We start from the raw sequence: 23,942 nt of genomic DNA, 5'->3' as shown, positions 1-23,942 counted from the left end.
AGAAAGAAAGAAAGAAAGAAAGAAAGAAAGAAAGAAAATAGTCTAGTGTCCAAAACTGTATACCTCTTTTCCCTTTCCCACATTTAATCAGGCACAAGAATCTGAATTGATGGCCAGAAAAACCACAACCCTGCTCCTCAGTGCCCCAAGAAAACAGGTGATTGGCCAGAGGAACCTGTCCAGGAGGGTCAGCACCAGGTGTTTTTTTAAGCCCGTCCAAACAGAAACCGTGTTCCCCTCCTAGACATAGTACAGACAAGGTCTGGGAAAGGGTAGAGTAGGCCTAGATGGACATTGAATGGTTTTCCCAAGTTTTGAGCTCTTGGCTCCCTCAAATTAGAATATGGCTCAAGTCGAAGTTTGGGAATTCTCACGGCTACTGAATGAAAAGGAAAGGAATGGAAGTCTCATCTAGAATGGCGTTAACTGTTCTCCCCTGTGATATTTTTCTGGCTCCCATGCCCTCTTCTTTTCTCTTAACCCCTGGAGTTCAAGTGTGGAAGCAGCAGCGGTAGCTCCGTGATGGGAGGTGAGAGAGGAGTTGCTCAAAGGGAAGTTGCGGCTGACATAGGGGATGGTCCCAGAACACAGATGATGGCCTGATGGCCCTTCTTAAAACATAGTCCTTATGATTGACTTATCAGTGGTACTGACGCCATGCTAAAGATATGCTGGAATTTTAAGATTTACAGATACAGAGTTAGACATCTTCACTGCAGTTGAGGAAGGATTACCACTCCCTTTCTTCCATAAGCTTAGCTTGGCCCCAAGCCCATGGAAGCGAGGCTCATGAATGATCACCCCTCTGCCCCCAGTTAGGGGAGCTGGTGGAAGAGTGTGGATGAATGTGTACAAATCCAAGTCTCAGCGCTCCAAGAACGTACCAGATTCGTCTGCGCAGACCCAACATGTAATATAGCACCTGGCAGATAGTAGGTGTTCAAATTTTTTGGACTTATTTGAATTAAATTGATTCCCTACTAGAAAAACAATGCAAAGTGTGAACTCTATTGATGTTGGGCCTGGAGAATTCTCTTCATAAATAAAAAATTGCACATTACTTTGAAATGACAGCAAAATGAAAAATGCAACATATTTCTCGCTGTTTTATTGGGACCCAGTTATCTTATTTAGCACAGAATCTGGCAGGGAAATGTTTTGAACAAGTTTCTATCATTATTGTTCTCACCAAGGCATTCTCTGTTAAGGATCACTGCTTATTTGCCTGAACCGACCTGAAACCTAAACGTTTGAAGTCTGGAGGAAAAGCCTATGCTCCCCAAGGCAGATTTGTATTGACAACATCTAAATTGTTTTTTTCCAACCCATCTGTGACCCTAAACTTCCGCTTGCATCCTGGTAGGAAGCTGAGGGGATCTATTTTCACCTGGAGAGGAGGGTGGGTAGGGAGAGGTATAGACAGGCAGGGTGGGAAAATAGAACCAGGTCCTCCTAGAGACCATGTAACTGGAGATAGAACTATCACAGAGAGACCACAAGAAATCTATTCTTTTTTCTGCTTCAGACCAAAAGTCAAAGACACTATTCCAAGCCTTGTGGCCAGAGTGGCATTTTTCTCAGGGGCTACACTCAAACAAAATACTTAGAAATGGTAAACTATTTGTAAATGACCCTGTGGCTCTTCAGCAATGTGTATGAGCATTCATAAGGCAGCTGAAATGACCTAAGCTTGCTGTAGGGTTTTCATAATCCTGGTGAGTTCAATGTATAGCTCTTTGAGCCAAGGTCAAAAGTATTTCATGCTGGAGGAAAGAAGAAAGAAAAAAAATCCTTGGCCTCTTATCTCTTTTGTTATCCTCTTTAACTGCCTTTTTAATCTCCCTATAATTCTTGCTCTCATGAGACCTTCTAGGATAATCTCATACCAAAGTTAGCCATGACAACAGTTTGGGGAAAGTCCATATTTAGTGATGGGTCAGTATGAGAATATAAAGGCTAGAAAATCTGACTTGAGTGATAATCACCCCAATCTGGTCCTTATCTGTACACATCTACCTCCCCTTTAAACCTGCAGCAAGACTCCATCTTTGGTGTGGTCGTCACTTGCCTCCTCAGCCTCTCATATAGTCCTTCATCGAACAGCTCACTGCTTATCTCTTTCCTTCTGTCTCAACATCCTTGAAGTCACTGCTGGGTTATCTGGTCTCTCTGACATGGCCTTGGGACCATTCCTCAAAGACTTCCCCCATGGGCAACACTTCTAACACTTCCAAGTCCATTCCCAGGATCCAGCCTTGAAGGATCAAATGGGTGATGAGAATGACCAAGTGTTAGGTCCAGAAACAATGGATGAACTCTTCAGTAATCTAGAGACATCTTACCTGTCCTGTCCTAGGTCTAATGAGGCTTGACTTGCCCTCTGTTGTATCAGCTTTCTTTTTAGAGTTTATGAGGTATAATAACCTAGCAAATAAAGTCAGTAAGAGTTATGGGACTCAAAAATGAGACCATCTTTTGATTTCTTTTGAGCCAGTGGATATCTGGAAATCAAGGCAGAATCCACAGTGATAGTTATTCCAAATTATTATGCAGCTTGCTACTGATGTTGTACAGAGTTGGAGAACTGATCTAACCCTAACTACTATTTCAGTGTCCTTCTTATAAAAGGATTAGCAGGGAATATATGAATCTAAAAATTCATCTACCTATCTTCACTGTTGAGTTAACAATAAAAGAAGGGCACCGTGTCTGTGTAGCAAATGCTTCCCACATTGTTAATTTTCAGAGCACTCAGAAGCTCAAATTGGTATTACCTGGATTGTAGTTAGGTAGTTTGGAAACTCCAGGCCAGGTATCCTCTGTAGGGACTCCTAACACCTATGTAAAGCCAAAGAAAGACAACGAAAGATGAGGAGGGAGACATGAAGGACAGACTGGGAGGAGTAGGGAAGAATTCATTTTATACATCACATTATGCCAGCTGAAACACATATGAAAGAAACTTCAGTGTTCCCTACATTCGTAACTTCATAGACAAAACTGCAGTGTATTCTTAAAGTCCTGTGATGGTTAGCTTTAAGTGCCAACTTGACTGGGAAGAGGGATGCCCAGATAGCTAGTAAAATATTATGTTTATGGGGATGTTTCTGGAAGAGATTAGTATTTGAATCGGTAGACTGAGTAGAGAAATACGCCCTCTCCAGTGTGGGTGGACATCACCCAACTGACTGAGGGCCCAGATAGGACAAAAATGTGGAAGGAAGGCAAATCCCTTGTCTCTTTGAGCTGGGACATCCATCTTCTCCTGCTCTCAGACATGGGAGCTGCTGGTTCTTTGGCCTTCAGACTCTGGACACCATTGTCCCCTTAGACTGAATTACACTGGTCCTCTGTCTTACAGACAGCAGACCTCAGCCTCCATAATCGCCAGAACCAATTCCCATAATAAATCTCCTCTTAAGCATCTCTATATATCCTACTGGTTCTGTTTCTCAAAAGGACCCAAATATCGGTCCCGATCCTGTGTCTCCACTAACTTACTTGTTATTCTGAGGCAGATCATATAGCCTTGCTTAAAGTCATAGTCCCATCACTAAATCTCTAAGGCATGGCCACCATATAACAGGGTGCTATTTTGGGATTTGGGATCTACAGAGGCAGGAATGACTGTCCCTCTGCCTTACACTAGATGAAATAAACACACACAAACACACACACACACACACACACACACACACGAATGTAGCCTGAATTATGCCTCAGCATGAACATTCAGCTATAATTCCCCAATGTGCTCAGATTAAAAAGGATTCAGATTATGGACCCTTATACAGTGGAATGTTAGCTGAAAATGATCCTAAACCTAATCCTAATCCTTCCTACCAAATTCATCTCATCTTGTTCTCTTGGTGACCTGGAAGCTTGGAATATGGTATTTGGCTTTTAACTGGTAGACTGTAAAAATAACAACATCACTTGGAAAAGAGCTTACTTATGTTTTGGATTACCAAAGGGAAGCTCCAGTTTGCAAGTAGTATGAAATAAAAGTCTTTAGGAGTACAAAGTCAAAACACTTCAGATGTGAAAAGGTGCTTTTTCCATGAGTTGTTTTGTAGGCATCATTTCACCGTTCTTTTCCTATAACCATAAAAGCCCAATGTCAGTTATCTCTGGGAGCAAGAATAACATTGTTGCTGTGAAATATTAGGGAAATACTGGTAGCTTTCACTACACCATTATACAAAGTAACTTCTTAGAAGCCTATCTCAACATAACTCTTTCTAGAAGCATCTCTCATAGAAAAAAATCTAATAAATTCAATTGTAAAATGCTGGGTATAGATGCCAGCCCAATTGTTATGGCAGGAAGTCGATTGCCCAACCATGACTAATAATAATCAATGACGAATCCGGAATCTTAATGTCTACCACCTTACTGACTCGGACTCTGATTGAGAAGTACATTTGGTGGTGCCTACTAAGATCGTCCTCAAACAAAAGACACTGAAGTGTTATTTTTCTCTCATACAATAAAAAAATCATGCCACCCAGGAAAATCTTTCTTTGATCCATTCCCTAAACAAACTGAAAACCTACTGAGAGGATTATAGGCTTTTCCTATCAACCACGCTGAGCCTGAGGCAACACTAAGAATCCTGGAATCCATTTGGAAAAACCAACTGGATTAATTCTTCTTTTGTGGGAGAGGGCCAGAGGATGGGAAGCTGATTCTTCTTTTTGAACCCACTATCTTCTGTATTTGCACAGATGCGCAGGGAAACAAGTGATTCACATGCACCCATATGTCTGCTGGGGGTTGGCGAAGCACAATGAAAAGAAAGCAAAGGTAATGAAGAAAAAGCAACAAAGGAAATAAATAGCCACCACATCCATATTTTCTCTAACGTGATAGTTCCTAGAATTATTGGTTACTTTGTATTGTGTTTAATAAAAGCCAACAAAATGGGTACCAAACATTTTAAAATATTCTACTGAAAACTTTCAGCTGGAGATTTTCCACATTTAAATAAAAATCCAATATCCTTTATTTGGAAATTTGATGCTCAGTTTCTATTTGAAAGCTATTGAATTCGTTTTCACTTGAGAAAATTACCAAATCCCCACTTCACTGTCTGGGAAACTGAAAACCAGAAATTGTTGATCTACTCCTTCCCTGAAGGCTTTTAAAAGGCAGTGAGCGAGTGCTATGTTTGAAATATAGTGGGCTGCACAGGGCTGTTTTCCGCCTTTGTTGGAATGGAAACCGAAGGCGTTTTGATTAATGAATTTCAAGTCTGCCTAGTTTATTTTATTCTGGTTTTAGAAACGCATATGGGATTATTTGCTAAAAACACTTATTACAAGGATCAGATTTCTAAAAACTTGATCAGGAAGAGGTGAGAGTTATTCAGATGAAAACACACACACACACACACACACACACACAGAGGCATTTTAGAAAGATGGTAAAATAAAGATTCAGGGTTTGTCATTACGTCTTCGTCTCTAAGAGTGAGGTCTCAGGAGGTGCGTAAAGAATGGCTGTGGTTGAAGGTTGGGAGAGTTGAATGGACCCACTGCTTTCCAAAAGGCGATTCCTACATCCAATATCATGGAACCCAAAATAGCTTTCCTATTTTCATCTGTGTAGTCCATGTTTAATGAAACAGTAATTCAGGATTTGTCTGTAATGCTGAAGTTTCTACCGTGCTCGAACTGTGGTGGTGTAAAAGATAACACACTGTTGAATGTGACCGGCTCTCACTTTGTCCTTAGAACTTGGAACTATGGTTGTGTTAAGAAAACTGTGTCTCCATCTCAAAAAAAAATTTTTTTTTAAGATTTTATTTATTTATTTGACAGAGAGAGAGACACAGCGAGGGAGGGAATACATGCAGGGTGAATGGGAGAGGGAGAAGCAGGCTTTCCACAGAGCGGGAAGCCCAACATGCGGCTTGATCCCAGGACCCTGGGATCATGACTTGAGCTGAAGGCAGATGCTTAATGACTGAGCCACCAAGGTGCCCCTCTGCCTCACAACTGCAAAGCAGTTCCAGAGAAGCCGAATTTCCTCACCTATGCACAAAAACCCCACTCTGGCCATATCTCCCAAGAAGAAACCCCTTATCAGAAGCTCTTAGAGAGAACACTCCAGATGCCCGCTGGAAGCAAGCAAACTTGAAAGGGAGCAGGATCCAGGATAACAACAGTTTAAAACACTTTGACATACACTACAGCATGGATGAATCTTTAAAATATAAGTGAAATAAGCCAGACACAGAAGACAAATCCTATAGGATTCCACTAATATGAGATACCTGGGATAGGCAAATTCACAGAGACAGAAAATGGACGCGAGCTTATCTAGGGTGTGGAAGGAAGGAAGATGGGGAGTCCGTGTTTCGTGGGTCCAGAACTTCTGCTTTAGGTCATGAAAATGTTTTGGAACTGGTCGGTGGTGATGGTTGCAGAACAAGGTAAAGGTACTTAATGAATCACAGTCTTAAAATTGGTTAGAAGGCAAATTTTATGTATATTTTACCACAGTGAAAAAAAATAAAAAAGGAAAAATATACAGATGACTGTAGTATGGGGCATATAAACTACAAGAGAGGAAGAATGAAGTACATCATGTACAAGAGAGGTAGGGATAGGGGCGCCTGGGTGGCTCAGTGGGTTAAAGCCTCTGCCTTTGGCTCAGGTCATGATCCCAAGGTCCCAAGATCGAGTCCCGAATCAGGCTCCCAGCTCAGCAGAGAGCCTGCTTCTCCCTCTGCCTGCTGCTGCCCCTCCTGTTTGTGTTCTCTCTCTCTCTCTCTCTCTCTCTCTCTCTCTGTCAAATAAATAAAATCTCCAAATGAGGTAGGGATAGTGAGTCAAGAAATGGAACCACACAGAGAAGCACCTTCACACCTTAGGAACGTGCTTTTGGAAGAGCATGATTAATACTTCTCTCACACTAACACGGTTAAGCCTTTATCAGAGTTCTGCGGAAATTTCATGTCTCGTCTTCAGTTGACAAGGACCCAAGGCCAAATGCCCGATAGAGTCAGAGCTGAGGGTGGAGAGGCAGAGATGTGCTTGAGCAGCAGCGGCAGAAATTGCCCTGGGAGGCTGAGAAAATCGCAACAGGGAGCAGGTGCATTCAGGGGCTGCTGTAAGACACCCGCGGTTTCCTGACTGCACCTCCACTGCCAAGGTGTCTACACCTGCGGCAAATCCCACAGTTTCCATAGCCTTAATACACGGCATAAAATCTCAAGGCAGATGGACTAGTTCATGGTCTCTAAAGGAAAGTTGGCTCAAAGTTTGAATTGTAGGTATTTATCTTCTTCATCAGAGAAAATTCTTCTCTTACCTCCCAGATCTTCTCCAGCTGTTCGAGGATGCTGGAAACCCCAGGAAACAAAGGTTCACCCTGGAACATTTCAATAAAGATGCAGCCCGCACCCCTAGCAAAGGAAACAAGAGTCAGCCAGGCAAGTTCAAGGAAACCATACATGCGAAACTGAACTACTAGTATTTCTCCACCCAGCAAATATTTGGGGGGAGTTAAAAGGGGCCACGTGCTATTAAAAGTCTTAGGGGGAAAAAAAGAAAAAGAATAGTAAGAACAGCCAGCAGCTCTTAGTTAAAATGATACAGAGCCAGCACTTAGGAACCCAGTAAAGACAGCAGACGGTTCAGCTCATTCAAGTTCATTATCCTTTTTATTAGAAATACTGAGTCTCCAAATTGAATGCTGTCTTGCATGCAATCTAAGATGTTCTCGTTATGAGAGGCTCTGTTAGTGTAAGCAAGGACTGAGAAGGAGAACTGCAAGTGAAACCATGACACAATCAGAATGTTCCTTTTACAGCTAATGAAAAGGCTATTATGAATTTAATTAGACAGATGATTTTATCACACATCATACTTGCACATGCCACAAATGAAACATTTAAGTGAAATAAATTGGTTTGGGTTCTCCTATAAGTTTTTCACATTCAGCGTTTGACTCAGACTCTTTGATGTCTATGTTTATCCGTGGGATCATCCTCTATATCAGGAGTTTGATGATGAAGCATTTCTTAAAATAATCCATAAGAAAACTAAGAGTCCTCGGTGCTGGGCTCCTAGGCTGACCTTGCCATTACACAGAGCTAACCTACTTTTGATTCCTGCTTAAAGAATGTTACTAAACATGCCTCGTGCACTCCCTCTCCACAACGGTTTGGTTCCTAGTTAAAAAAGAAGGGAAAAAAAAAACGATAGAAAGTTCTCCTTTCTGCAAGACTTTCTTCCAAGTCACTGGCGCCCATTCTGCAACTTTTGATGTTGGCATTTGATGTTCACACGTGGCAATGGTAGCTGTGGTCCCAGCTGCAGCCTGGCTGGCGACCTTGGTAAGACTCTACTGATTATAAGGTACATCCTGATTTAGCCAAGAGTGTGCCTCTCAAAATAGATGAAATAGGGTGAAATAGAAAATCTATTTCCTGTGTAGTCAAACTGGAGGGTAATTCCTGAGGGACAGTGAGGGGTAAGACTTATTTTGCTAATAATACACATTTTTATTCATATAAGTCTTTTGAGAGATAAAAATGGTCCAGGTGATGGATTACAGTGATTATCCTTGTGGTCCTATCCTTTGACTCCAAATGCTTCGCACTTATAATGCATAATTTCGCAAATTCCCTTAATCATCCTGACATTTTCTTATGTGGCGTGATAAAGAAGGATAGTTAAGTAAAACATTTTATTAGAGATGATCATGGTATTAAAAATTTATTATCAAGTTCATTTTAAATCTGGTCTTTAATATTATTCATATGCATTTATTGCATATGATAACTTTTCATTTTTTTCCTTCGGGTTGCAGACACGGGCTATATAATTCAGTTTATTATTTTTTAAAAGATTTTATTTATTTATTTGACAGAGACAGAGACAGCGAGAGAGGAAACACAAGCAGGGGGAGTGGGAGAGGGAGAAGCAGGCTTGCCACAGAGCGGGGAGCCCGACACGGGGTTCGATCCCAGGACCCTGGGATCGCTTAACGACTGAGCCACCCAGGCGCCCCTATAATTCACTTTAAATTGCTTGTGGAGGAGAAAGCAGATTTCTTGGTAAACAAGTTTAAGAGTAATTTTTACTTGTGTCTGGTTTGAGGATAGAATTCAATTAAAAAGAAAATTGTGGGGCACCTGGGTGGCTCAGCCGGTTAAATGCCTGCTTTTGACTCAGGTCATGAGCCCAGGGTCCTGGGATTGAGCCCCACTTTGGGCTTCCTGCTCAGCAGGGGGCCTATTTTTCCCTCTTCCCCTGCCTCTCCCCACAACTCAGGATGAGAGCTCTCTTGCCCTCTCTCAAATAAATAAAATCTTTAAAAAAAGAGAAAAAATGAACATTGAAATATCATTTTATCTTTTCCCGTCAAAAAAAAGATAAAAAACTGTTTTCATGACCTCATATTTGGTTTGCATTTAAAATAACCCTCTGGCTTATTTTTAGAATTTTGCACAAATGTAAATAAAAGGTAAGACATTATTGGCAATTTTTAAAAAGTCAGTTTGGAAACAGTGGCCACCATATTTACTTTTAAATTATTTTTCATGTATTAGAGACATCTTGATATGTGCTACAAGAATTCTGATCAGACAAATATGACTTAAGAACCTGGCAAATGGTATCTTGAGGGTATCTTTAGAATTAAATGGTATCTTTAGAATTAAAGCTCCTCATTAGCTTGTATTTTAAAATCCATTTCTTCTCCTTGTCTTTAAAGCAACAGATATAAAACGTGTGAGTTAAACAATAATATGAAGAAGAATAAAGGTAATAGAAAATTGTCAAATGGTTAAAAACCATCCTGATTGTTAGCAATGGTCAATTATGAGATAAGCCAACTAGGAAACCGACTTGGTGAACACCCGTGAATGGCCGCCACCCACTGCCCCTGACGGCTCTCTCTGTGTCTGTGCTTGAAAGGTATCAAACCATTTCATTTTGAAATGAAAAAAAGGTGCCTGTGTGTGAAACATACATGCAATTGTATATTAACTGCTATGAAATAAATGGAAATGTGCTGGTTTCTAAGACTGGAGCCAACCCTCCATCCAGTACCCTAACGCCTACCAGAAATGCCAGGGGCTCACAAATCACTAGGAGGCCTGATGGTATTGGTAAACAAGGTTCAAAACCAAGGTCATGGCCAGGTTTAAACCTGCAGTCTACTTTTCCCCTCTCTTCAAACTGTTTTTATCACTTGGGAAAAACTTGTTACTTTTCATCCTAGTTGCTGTAGGAGACCAAGAAGGAAGTCCTTTTGTTAGCAACTTCTTAGTGTCCTTTGTCTTTTACTCCGCTAAGGACCGTGTACAAAATTAGGTAAAATAATGAAGAAATCTGGACATTCAGGCCATTATGCAAGGAGTACAAGGTGTTTGTGGTACAGAATAATAGACTAACATTTGGTTGAAATTCTTTGTTTGCATTTGTGTGGTTGGTGCTTTAGTGGCATTCTTTTGAGTCTTTATTTTTAAGTTTCACCTAAGGGTAGATTAAAACCTTTCTCTGATGGGCGCCTGGGTGGCTCAGTGGGTTAAGCCTCTGCCTTCAGCTCGGGTCATGATCTCAGTGTCCTGGGATTGAGTCCCACATCGGGCTCTATGCTCGGTGGGGAGCCTGCTTCTTCCTCTCTCTCTCTCTGCCTACTTGTGATCTCTCTCTGTCAAATGAATAAAATCTCTAAAAAACACACGTACCTTTCTCAGCTAAAAAGTATAGAGTCTAGGCTGCTTGTTTATATTTTTCATATTTATATACATATATAGAGAGAAAGTGTGTTTCTCTGTTTCTGTGTGTGAGTGCACATGCATGCATGGGTGCCCATGTGCCTACGTGGACACTTGCAAGACAAACAAAATTCCTAAATCAATCGTATTTCAGTACCTGGAATATACATAAGTACCATAAATATCAATGCATTGGTAAGAAAGTAAACCCATGCACTCTGAGTTTGAAGAACAAAAAATGCTTTCTAGGTGTAAGCATTGTTCTTTAAAAACTATACAACTCATCTTCTTATTTTTTTCATTTGTTCTTCAGAGCTATTGTATTTTTTAATCTGGTTTGTAAACTAGTCGAGTGGCTATAGTCTATTTTGTCCACCCCCAGCCTAGCTTTAAGCAAACATTTAAAATATTCTGAATATTTGGGTCCAGTTAGGAAACCGGCTCCTATTCCCTTTTACTCCTCTGTTTTGTGCGTAAATCTTCATCCTGTGGCTCTTCTTACCTCTCCTTCTTACCCTTCCTATCTTTAAGTGCTCAGAGGACTTCTGCTCTTTGGCAATATCCTGGGGGGCATCCATGTAAATGAAGGGGAGCTTCCTTTGCAGGGTAAAAAGACCCTATGGTGCCAACCAGCTAATCCTTCCAGAAAGGAGAGATGCGCTGGGTCATTATTGCTCCAACTGTGGCTCTTCAGTCAAGTTAGAAGAAACAGCTTATATGTTTTCTGCCTTTTCTGGCTTTCTTCCTAACCTTTTCTCTATTCTGAGCATGAACAAATTCTTCTGTAAGAGAGGAGAAGATTCTTCAAATTCCTTAGGCAGTCTCTGGGGAAATCAGCCATCTCAGGAGTTGGGTTTTTGAGAGGTGTAAAGAACATACAAAAATGTTTTTGGGAGAAATGAATCAGTATTTCATTTTTCAGTCTTGAAATTAATTCAGAACAACATAACATATGACAGTGACATGACATTTCCACTTGCTTTTCCCTGGGCCACTCTTTATATTTGGAAGTTTGCAGCAGGAAATTTGTAATCTCTCAGGCAGGAACAACTTTTCATAGTCCTAAAACCAGCAGCTGCCTGAAGTCAGTTTTGAACAGTGCACGTTGTGTGCCAAAATAAATCCTTCTCTAAAACCCAGTTTACCCCAACGTGGATAAACCTTGACAACATTATGCTAAGTGAAATAAACCAGATGCAGAAGAAAAAATATTGTATGATTGTACGTATATGAAGTACCTAAAAAGACTTAGATTCATGGAGACAGCAAATGGAATAATGGATCTCAGGGGCTGGGGGAAGAGAGTAAGAGGCAGTTTTTGTTTAATGGGTATAGAGTTTTAGCTTGGGATGATGAAAAGTTTTGGAGATGGATAATAGTGATGGTGACACTACAATGTGAATGTACTTAATGCCATTGGACTGTACATTTTAAAATGGCTAAAGTGAGATGCCTGGGTGGCTCAGTGGGTTGAGTGGCTGTCTTTGGCTCAGGTCATGATCCCAGCATCCTGGGATCGAGTCCCACATTGGGCTCCTTGTTCAGCGGGGAGCCTGCTTCTCCCTCTGCCTCTGCCTGCCACTTTGTCTGCCTGTGCTTGCTCTTTCTTTCTCTTTGACAAATAAATAAATAAAATCTTAAAAAATAAATAAAATGGGTAAAGTGTGTGTGTGTGTGTGTGTGTGGCTCAGTTAATTAAGCATCTGACTCTTGATTTTTGGCTCAAGTCATGATTTCAGGCTCATGGGATGGAACCCTTTGGTTGGGCTTTGAGCTCAGTGGGGAGTCTGCTTGAGGACTGTCTCCCTTTGCCCCTTTCCTCACTCATACTCTCTCTCTAAAATAAATAAATAAATAATTTTTTAAAAAAAAAGGCTAAAATGATAAATTTTATGTTATGTGTATTTTAACACAATACAAAAAAGAAAAACAATAACAAAATGGTATGGTAATCCTAAAACATTGAGTTTTCTCCCTGAAGTTACTAATAGAATCTTTTAAGGTCTGAAAAGGTGGCAGAAAGAAAGAAGAAATGATGATGCAGGAAGAGAGAGGTTGGTTTTAAGTGCTAGGAATAACCAGTATGTCCTACTTGTGTGTTTTCCAGAATCTAACTGTTCGTTCTGGGCTCCCACTGATGCTGGTGTCCCCTGGGCTTACTGTCATGAGAAGCTCTGGCACTCTACGGCATCATTAGTTTCTTTGAGACAAAGGCTCTAATGTTCCCCCATGGTCAACTGCCTCCTAATATGCACTCAGCCTGGGGCGCTAGGGTGGCTCAGTTGGTTTTGTCTGACTCTTGATTTCAGCTCAGGTCATGATCTCAGAGTCATGAGATCTGGGCTTGGTGTCTACTCAAAATTCTCTTCTCCCTCTCCCTCTGCATTGCCCAGATAGATAGATAGATAGATAGATAGATAAAAAACACTCAGCTTGTACCGTATGGGGTTTTGTGGCTTAGCACAATAGGATTTTCCCCTTTTTCTTCCTTTGTCAATTGGAAATCTTCTCCCTACTCACTTGCCCTTTTACTACTCTGAAAAGAAAAAAAAAAATGGGGGAAGAGGAATTGCAGTGTACACACTCTGATACTTAACAATTATGTAGAGAGTGAACGAATAACAGTAAACTCAATGAAAAGTGTCTATTGCTCTATTTTTATATTACTTTTTGAGTTTTACTGGGAAAACAGTAATAATAATAATAGAATGAGTAAGGGTAATAACAATAATTTAAATTTACAATTTTGTGTTATCATTATTCATGGTTAAATTCATGAAACACTTACCAATGAAATAACATTTTGTACATGTAAATGATATGTAGCTTAAGGCAGACTTGAAGAACTGGTAGGCAAGCTGAAGAAATTACCCAGAGTGCAGCACAGAAAGTTAAGAAGACAGGAAATATGAAAGAAAGGATAAGAGCTGTGGGTAATAGGAAAACACGGTCTGACAGTCTTTCATTGGAACTCCAGAAAGAGAGGCGGGAATAGAGGCAACATTCAAAGAGGAAATGACCAACTAAAGACATGACTCATAACCAGAAGAAGCACAGTATATACCAAGCAGGGTAAGTGAAAAGAAACCCACACCATATACCTTAAGTGAAAACTCTATAATAATAAAGGACAAAAACCCCCCCAAAAAACAAACAAACAAAAAAACCTCTTTAAAACATGTAGCTAAAATGAGAGATCACCTGCAAAAGTAAGACAATAAGGATCAAAGCAAATTTTACAACAGCAGCAACAGAAGACAAAGCAGGGGGATGAGATCTTCTAAGTTCTGAGAAAAAAATAAGCATCAATCTTGAATTACATCCCCAGCAAGTCTACCTTTCAGCAATGAGAGTCTAAGACACAAAAACAGAGTTTGCCACCGACAGACCTACACTGAAGAATATTCTAAAAGAATAGCTTCAAAAGAAAGGAAAATTATTCCAAAAATAGGATTTAAAGCGTGAGGTTTTAAAGTTTAAAATTTTTAAACAGTTTTAAATTTACTGACACTTAATGAAAATAGCTTTAAGTATATAAAGCAAAAATGAATAAAAATATGACAAATCAACAATGTAGTAATCAATTTGAACACACCTTTGTTGGGTAAGTTAAACAGACAGAAATGATGTAAAGAAGATTTGGATAGGGGGCACCTGGGTGGCTCAGTGGGTTAAGCCTCTGCCTTTGGCTCAGGTCATGATCCCAGGGTCCTGGGATCGAGCCCCACATCGGGCTCTCTGCTCAACAGGGAGCCTGCTTCCCTTCCTCTCTCTCTGCCTGCCTCTCTGCCTACCTGTGATCTGTGTCTGTCAAAAAAAAAAAAAAAAAAAACAAAAACATAAAAATCTTAAAAAAAAAAAAAAAGAAGATTTGGATAACACAGTTAACCTTGAATTTTTCAATATATGTAAAAACCTGTACCCAACAACTCAAAAATCTGAATTCTTCTCAAATGTGTGTGAAATATTTGCAAACACCAATCACATACTAGGTCAGTGCTTCTTATACTATCTTTGGCAAAACACCAGATTTTTCTCAATTTTGGTGATGACTTTTAATATGTAAATAATTTCAAACTTAAAGAAAAGTTGCAAGCACAGTAGAAAGAACTCTCTTCAAACTGATTCACCAATTTCCAACATTATGCCTCTTTCATTTTTTCCTTTTTCCTGAAGCAGTAAGTAAGTTGCAGATCATAATTCTTTACCCCTACGTACTTTGTATTTTCTAAGAACAAAAGCCTTCTTCTACATAACACCACCACAATTATCAAAGTCGGGAAATTTAACATTGATCAATTACTACTCTCTGATCCGCAGTCCATATTTAAATTTTACCTTTTTTCCCAGTACTGTTCTTTAGTTCCACTTCCCCCAGGATCCAATTTAGGACCCTGCATTGCATTTGTTGGCATATCTCTTTAGTTTCTTTCTTCGGGAACAATTCCTCAGTCTTTCTTTGCCTTTTAAAACTTGGACCCAGTAGGGTATCAAAATATGCCCCTCTGGTATAAAGACTATTTTGAGCTGAAGGCAATTGAAAAAGAGCAAACATATGATGAGCTTTCTGCCTCCCCCCTATGCCTGAAAGTAGGGCATAAATTCCCCTTGTGAGGATGTCCAGCCCACAACTTACTGCCACTGAAGAGTCCAGAAACCTCTTTCTTTTGTCTTATCACTTCCCTAAAAATTTATCATCCTTTTTCAGAATGGTACAAAAGCCTCCAAGCCTAGCTGCTTCTTTGGGAGTTTTCTCTTCTCTCTACAAAGCCCTTTCCCTCATGTCACATAAAACTGAACATCAAATAAAATTTATATGCTTTTCCCCCATTAATCTGTTGTCAGTGTGCAGGCTCATCCATAGACTCTAAGAGGACAGAGGGAAATTTTACATCCCCTACAACCCTTTAAATGAGGACAGGGCAGGGGCACCTGAGTGGCTCAGTGGTTAAAGCCTCTGGCTTCGGCTCAGGTCATGATCTGAGAGTCCTGCGATCGAACCCCGCTTCAGGCTTCCTGCTCAGCAGGGATCCTGCTCCCCTGCCCCCAGCTCTGCCTGCCTCTCTGCCTACTTGTGATCTTTATCTGTCAAATAAATAAATAAAATCTTAAAAAAAAAAAAAGAGGACAGGCCAGTTATGTTGCAAAATGTCACTCAAACAGAGTTAATTTACCTGATATTTGGGATTTTTTGGGGGGGGGGGGCAGGAAAACCACATAAGTGATATTGTTCCCTTCTCAGTGCCCCATATTAGGAGGCACCCAGTGTCAGTCAGTCCCATTATTGATAATATTAACTCTAATTACTTGGTAAATGTGGTATCTGCCAAGTTTCTCTACTATAAAGTTACTATTTTTTCCCTTTGTAATTGTATACAGTTGAAATTGTAATAATTTCTTGGCAATTATTTCGAGACTATATAAATTTTTTATTCCTCTTCAAACTTTCTAGTTTGGCATTGTTAATTCTTACTTGAGCCAATGACTCTTATGCTGCAAAAGAGTGGTTTTCTAAGTCCATCATTTCTTCTGTTATTAATTGGAGTGCTACAGGAAGGAGTTGTTTCCTTTCTTATCCAGTTAGCTAGCTAACCTTAATATAGGCTCATGCATTCCTATTTTATTCAGTAGGTTATAACCCATTACTCACATTATTTGCTTTGATTTTAAATCAAATTGCACTCAAATTGTACTTCTTTGACATTTGGACATTTCTTCAAGTTGCTTCCCCTGTCCTTTTGATATATTCCCATCATTTTTGGACTACTTTATAAAAAAAATGTTCTGGCCCACCAAGGTGTTCTTGACTCTCCTTATACTTTCCCCTGCCCCAGCCTTAGAATTGGCCAATTTGCTAAAATATCTGAGTTCTTTTTAGCAGGGAATGGTATCAGGAAATCAAGATCTGAGAGGCAGACCAACACTTATATAAAATACAAGAATCAATTTCTTTAGAAATAATGCACATAGGGGTACCTGGGTGGCTCAGTGGTTTAGCCTCTGCCTTCGGCTCAGGTCATGATCCCAGGGTCCTGGGATCAAGCCCCACATTGGGCTCTCTGCTCAGCAGGAAGCCTGCTTCCTTGTCTCTCTGCCTGTCTCTCTGCCTACTTGTGATCTCTATCTGTCAAATAAATAAATAAAATCTTAAAAAGAAATAATGCACATAGCAAAATCAAATGTAAATCTCCCCTGAGGGAGCCCACCTCATTCAAGGCCTCAAAAAAAAAAAAAAAATCCCACAAATGAAATTTCAAGGTAAATTAGCATATAACTGTCAAAAACAACACGCATGGAAAAAAAAGATACTATATGTGGAACCAAAAGAAACAATAAACAGCAGAAATAGACTTACAGGGACTTTTGCTCTAGACAAGTAAAAGCTTAGAGAGAAAATAATAAAACTACTAAAAGACATTAAGGACTAACCAAACAGATTAGAGATATGCTGTGTTTTAAAATGGGAAAACAGGGCGCCTGGGTGGCTCAGTGTGTTAAGCCACTGCCTTCAGCTCAGGTCATGATCTCAGGGTCCTGGGATCGAGTCCCACATCGGGCTCTCTGCTCAGCAGGGGCCTGCTTCCTCCTCTCTCTCTGCCTGCCTCTCTGCCTACTTGTGATCTCTCTCTGTCAAATAAATAAATAAAATTCTTAAAAAAAAAATGGGAAAACAATATTACAAAGATATTGGTTATCCTCAGAGTTCTATAATTTCAATGTAATTTCTAATGAAAATCCCACTAGGAATTTTCATGAAACTGGAAACACTGTATCTAAAATGTATATGAAAAATCATGAGACACCCAGCTAGCTCAATTGATAGAGTATGCAAATCTTGATCTCAGGGTTCTGAGTCCAAGTCCCATGATAGGTATAGAGATTACACAAAAATAAAATATTTTAAAACAAACAAACAAACAAACAAATAGAATGTATATGAAAAATCAAAGGGAAAAAGTAGCCAAGACCCTCCTGGGGGAAGGAGATGAAATAGGTGGGGACACTTGTCCTACCAGATATCAAATATCATTATAAAGCTATAGAAATTAATATAGTGGGACACTGGGGCAGGGACAGAGAAACTGACCCTCCAGTAGAACAGAATAGAGTAGAGAACCCAGACACAGACCTCTGCATTTTGGAAACTTGATATATGAGAGATTTGGCATGGCAGATCACCGAAGAAACTGGGGTGAGACAATTGGTTGGCACGGACAAAAATCAATTTCCAGTATATGAAGGATTTAAAATGAAAGGAAAAACTTTTCAACTTTTAAAAGAACGTATTGGAAAATAACATTCTGACCTCAAGGAGGGAAGAACTTTTTTAAACAAGAAACAAAAGCACTAACCATAAAAGAAAAGACTTGATAAAGTCAATAATATTAAAATTAAGAACTTCTGTTCAAAAAGACAACATAAGGATATGAAAGCATAAGCCATGAACTGGGGAGGCTTCTTGCAACATACATAACTGATAAAAGGTTCATGTTCAGAATGGAAGAACATACATTAATCAAGAAAGAAAGAAAGAAAGGGAGGGATGGAGGGAGACAGAGACAGAGAGACCAAAAGAAAATAAGCAAAAGACACACGTTCCTCATAGAAGAGAAACACAAATGGCAAATAATCCATGACAAGGTGTCCAAGCTCATTAGTAATTAGAAAAATGTGAATTTAGATCACGACATGATACCATTCTACCCACTTGATTATAGAGTTGTTGCAGATATGGATAAGGGGCTGAAACTCGCGGCTGGTGTGTAAACTGTTACAATTACTTTGGAAAGCAGCTCGGCACTATTTCAGGCAGTTGAACATTCGTATACCCTGTGACACTGCAAATCCACTAAGTAGGTACTCTAGAAAAATCCTTAAATATGAGTACCGAGTATATTCATTAGAACAAAAGCAAACAAAATAAAAAAACAAGCTAACTAACTGAAATGTCCATCAACAGGGAATAAAGCATAGCTACATCAACATGAATGATCTTAGAAACATCTTGAGTAGAAAAAAGAAAGGCCCAGAAGGCTAAAAACAATATAATACCATTTTTACAAAAACTCAAATACAGTATTTTTAGAACACATAAAAAAATGTAAAAATATGATTTTTAGAAGAGGTCAAGGAATGACGATAAGAAAAAAATTCAGGGGAACCTGGGTGGCTCAGTGGGTTAGAGCCTCTGCCTTCTGCTTAGGTCATGATCTCAAGGTCCTGGGATCAAACCCCACATCAGGCTCTCTGATCAGCAGGGAGCCTGCTTCCTTCTCTCTGTCTGCCTGCCTCTCTGCCTACTTGTGATCTCTGTCTGTCAAATAAATAAATAAAATCTTAAAAAAAAAAAAAGAAAGAAAAAATTCAGGTTCGGGATGCCTAGGTGGCTCAATTGGTTAAACGACTGCCTTCAGCTCAGGTTATGATCCTGGTTCCAGGATGGAGTCCCACATCAGGCTCCCAGCTCCACGGGAAGTCTACTTCTCCCTCTGACCTTCTCCCCATCATGCTCTCTCTCATTCTCTCTCTCTCTCAAATAAAATCTTCAAAAAAAAAAAAAATTCCCTAAAAAAAAAAAAAGAAAGAAAGAAAAAAAAAAAATTCAGGTTCAAAGCCAGTCTGGTGGAGGGGCAGGTTCTTGGGAGAGGAGCCCATGGAAATATGACAGTGTGTTCTAGTTGTGACACTGGGTAGTAGGTTCATGAAGTTCACTTATCATGCTTCTTAATCTACAACAGCTTCCTCAGTCTTGACACTGTTAACATCTGGTGCCGGATGAATCTTTGTTGTAGGGGAATGTGCTGTGCATCATAGGGACATCCTAGACCCCTACCCACTTGATGCCAGCAACACACCCCTTTTAGCTGTGACAATAAAATATGTCTCCAGACATTGCCAAATATCCCTGGGGAGCAAAATTGGCCTTGGTTGAGAATCACTGATGTGTGTGTGTGTATATCTATACACACACACACACACACACACACACACACATATATATATGGTATATATTTTCTCATGTGTGTATTTTGTTTTATTTTTAAGTAGGCTCCATGCCCAGTGTGGAGCCCAGTGCGGGGCTGGAACTCATGACAGGGAGATCAAGACCAGAGCTGAGATCAAGAGGCAGACACCTAGCCGACTGAGCCACCCAGGCGCCCCTATAGGGTCTATTTTTTGAATGCTTTCAATGCTCCATAATAAAAAAAAAGTTTAAAAGTGATGAGCAGAAGTTTCACTCTGTCTGTGAAGCACGACTAGGAAGTCATCATTAAGCTCAGAAAAACAGAGCCCGCCACAGGCCTTTGAAGTGACAGTGCAGAGCCGTGAGGGCTGACAGTTGCAGGAGGATTTTGACTAGCTGGTGATATTTCTAGAAATGGTACAGGGTTTTGGGAAATCAATGACTCCAGATCCACTGGAGGGATATTTCTGCAACCTTTCTCAATTCTTTGGCAAATCCAAAAGCTTAATTTAGCCTTTTAGAATACTATTTAATTTTTTAAAAATCCGTTATTAATTTTTTAAAATAATTTAATAATTTTTTAATTAATTTTGTTTATATAAGACCTCTTAAGGAACTGGAGGGTGTCCATATGTTTTGTTACCTTTGGAGGGGTGGCTATGATTGTAAAGTCACCACACATTTCACCGTGTACCCCAGATAACTGAGGTATTTCCAGAAATAAGATCTGATAGCGTAACATTTGCTGCTCAGGACGATGAGTGATCCCACACTCACTGTAGCACCCCATTAATCCAAGAACCTCCCCAGTGATGTGGTTCTACTTGGGAACATCTATCTGACTCTTATCCTTACACTATGGATCCTCTCATGGAGAGTTTATTACCCTCATTTTAAAAAATGGAGAAACACAGACACAAAGAAGATACATGCTTTTCTTTCTTTTTTTTTTTTTTTTTTTTAAAGATTTTATTTATTTATTTTACAGAGAGAGATCACAAGTAGGCAGAGAGGCAGGCAGAGAGAGAGAGAGGAGGAAGCAGGCTCCTGCTGAGCAGAGAGCCCGATGCGGGACTCAATCCCAGGACCCTGAGATCATGACCTGAGCCGAAGGCAGCGGCTTAACCCACTGAGCCACCCAGGCGCCCCGATACATGCTTTTCAAGATAACATAATCTAGAGTAACTAATTATAAATAGAGTTGGTGCTAAAATCGGGTTTATTGAATCATAGTCTGTGTGCCTTTTTCTCCAAGATCAGAACTGAGCTTGTGTGAGCATTAGGGTGTAGACATGTTTGTGTATATCTGTGGTCAGAGAGTTGGGTGTGTGTTTCTCTGAGGACAAGGGGGAAAGACCAAGGACTGAAGAGAAGAGCTAGGAAGAGAGGCACAGTAGAAAGAACATTGGGTTTGGAATATGCCTTAGGCCAGATCTCTCTGAGTATCAGGTTTTTTTTTTTTTTTTTTTAAAGATTTTATTTATTTACTTGACAGAGAGACACAGCGAGAGAGGGAACACAAGCAGGGGGAGTGGGAGGAGAAGCAGGGTTCCCGCAGAGCAGGGAGCCTGATATGAGACTCCATCCCAAGACCCTGGGATCATGACCTGAGTCGAAGGCAGACTCTTAATGACTGAGCCATCCAGGCGCCCCCCAAGTCTCAGTTTTTTTAACCATAAAAACTCACAAAATGATTGCAAAAGGTAAATGAGATATATATTTGAAAATACTTTCTGTTTCTGCATATAAATGTAATTGTCATTATTAGCATTATTATTTAAAATGCAATGCAGATGATAAAGGAATCCGCATGGGTAAAATGACTCACATTTTCTTCATTTTCTTGGCACTAGCTCTTACCATATGTCCAGTTCAGAGGAATATTCAGTGGCTCCCAGCAAAGCATCAGGAGGCCGGTACCAGAGGGTCACAACTTCGGAAGAGTATGTCTGGCTGGGAATGGACTTTGCCCGAGCGAGACCTGACCAAAGAAGAAAAGCACAGAACTCACTGTTGTAGGACTTCCTGGAGAGCCAGGAATCAATGTATACAACCAAGGAGTTAATAACTGGCAGAATAATCAACATTTAAAAAATAATACAAAAACTCCGAGTGCTTTTAATAGAGTCACTCAACTATCTTGACCCTCGTGGACCTCCTTATCAAGTGAATTTCTCAAATTTTGGCCTATATTGCAGCTGGATGTAGCCTTCCTGGCAGGTAAGTATAGTGAGTGACCAACTCCTTCCCTATATGCTATAAACAGAATGGATGTGTGAGCTTACGGATCACCCCCCTCTGGAGGGATTAAGGATCCTTCCCTTTCCCTCCTCCTCCAAGCTTAAATGAGAAGGAGGTGGCAGCCATCTTTAAATTCATAATCGGGGGAATACCCTAAAGATGGTGGGGCCTTGTGACAGAAGGGACATGGATCAAGACTCTACGGGCCACCATACAAGCTCTGACTACTTAGGTTAGACTGTTACATGAGAGAAAGTTAAGCTGCTTTTAAAAAAAGTTTTATTTAAAAAAAATATTTTATTTGTCAGAGTGAGAGAAAGAGAGAGAAAGAGCACAAGCAGAGGGTAGTGGCAGGCAGAGGGAGAAGCAGACACCCTGCTGAGCAAGGACCCTGGGATCATGACCTGAGCCGAAGGCAGACACCTACTGAGTGAGCCACAGAGGCGTCCCAAGAAATTAAACTTCTGACATGTTTACAACCTCTACTTTGGTGTCTCAGTCATAGCAACAGAACTCAATTCACAAGTAATACGATAGCCCTCCATTTTTGCAGTCCAGAAATCCCCAGTTTAGTAAATTGCAAGGGGGGACTGCTATATTCCAAATTAGTTTGGTAAGACCTTGGACACATCACTCTTAAATTTTCTTCTACAATATCAGAGTACTTCTTTTTTTTAAGAGGTGGGGAGGGGCAGTGAGAGAGGGAGAAAGAGAATTTTAAGCAGGTTCCATGCCCAGCAGGGAGCCCAACATGGGGCTTGATCTCATGACCCTGAGATCATGACCTGAGCCCAAAATCAAGAGTCGGACACTTAACCGACTGGGCCACCCAGCAGCCCCTATTAGTACTTTTGTCGGTTAGCTACTCATCTCACAGAATCACAGGATCTAGAGCTGGGGAAAGACCTCAGTAGATGAGTTCACTATTGTGGGGAATTGAGAAATGAGGATCTGTTACATGCTTACTTGTCCAGATGAAAGCTACTACGTCAGAAAAAAGTCTTGCAGCTATAGCACAACCATTTGATATCTGCCAAGCAAAGAAGAGTGGTTCCTCAGCTCCAACTTTTCAACAAATATTTCCTGAGCACCTACTGTGGTATCGGGCACTAGAGAGATGATGACAAGCAAGATGGACTCAAGCTGCCTTCCTAACGCCTACAGTCCAGTGGAAGAGACAAAATCATCACACAAATATACGTGTGTATAATTATAAACTGTGGTAAGTGCTAGAATGGAAAGATACAGTGATACTCCAGGGAAATCCATGTCCACTCTGATGGGACAAAAACCTCAGGTAATCCTACAAAGACAGCTCTATTGATATGTGTGCAGGAGCAAATGCCTGGGGTCTTTATTCCAGCAGGAGTCCATCCTATAATCTGGGGTTTACATCTTTATCCTGTCATCATGGGATAACCTGGATCTATTCCGACAGAATTTTTCTTTCCACTCACATGTAGGAAAACTTTCTAGGAACAGTTCGCTTACACACGTCTCTCTATAAAAAATGGCCATGGGGCTCTAGAGGAGCCCAACTTTTTGGATCTGGTTAGGCTGGAGCTTGATGGAATACTAGATGCTACCCAGCTTGCCCTGTTTCTTGCCTCACACTTCCTCTAGGGTAGTTTGACATCCTCCCAAAGCATCACATTCCATGGGCCTCCACTTTTCAAGGGCCAGGCCCCATCAATGCTTTAAACATGTGCACACAAAAGCATCATTGTTCGTAGCCCAGAAGGAGACTCGAGGGGAGACTTACCAAAATCAGCCAGTTTGAGCTCTCCCAGGTGACTGATGAGTAAGTTCTGAGGTTTCAGGTCCCTGTGAAGAACGTGTTGGTGGTGGATGTACGCCAGGCCCCGCAAGAGTTGAAACATGAAAAGCTGGAAGGAATGAACACCTTATCTAAGCAGATTTGAGCCACTATGTGTTGATTTCCCCTCTAAATCAAAACCAGTCCTCTGAAAGAATATAGTAAAAGTGTCTCTTGAGAAACAA

General features: G+C 40.4%; 1 protein-coding gene across 1 annotated transcript in view; it reads right to left on the bottom strand.

Moving 5' to 3' along the window:
• Positions 1-23,942, bottom strand: part of CDK15 (cyclin dependent kinase 15) — an 80,374-nt gene that overhangs the window by 31,455 nt on the left and 24,977 nt on the right. Inside the window, exons 7-10 of the mRNA XM_059392637.1 lie at positions 23,704-23,827; positions 21,561-21,681; positions 7,318-7,411; positions 2,775-2,838 (exon numbers count right to left, since the gene is read on the bottom strand). Of these exons, the coding sequence (XP_059248620.1) occupies positions 2,775-2,838; positions 7,318-7,411; positions 21,561-21,681; positions 23,704-23,827 (403 nt within the window). The remainder of the gene's footprint in view (positions 1-2,774; positions 2,839-7,317; positions 7,412-21,560; positions 21,682-23,703; positions 23,828-23,942) is intronic.

The sequence above is a fragment of the Mustela nigripes genome, chromosome 3 (assembly GCF_022355385.1).
Source record: "Mustela nigripes isolate SB6536 chromosome 3, MUSNIG.SB6536, whole genome shotgun sequence".
NCBI classification, from domain to species: domain Eukaryota; kingdom Metazoa; phylum Chordata; class Mammalia; order Carnivora; family Mustelidae; genus Mustela; species Mustela nigripes.
This window is presented reverse-complemented; position numbering and strand designations above follow the sequence as displayed.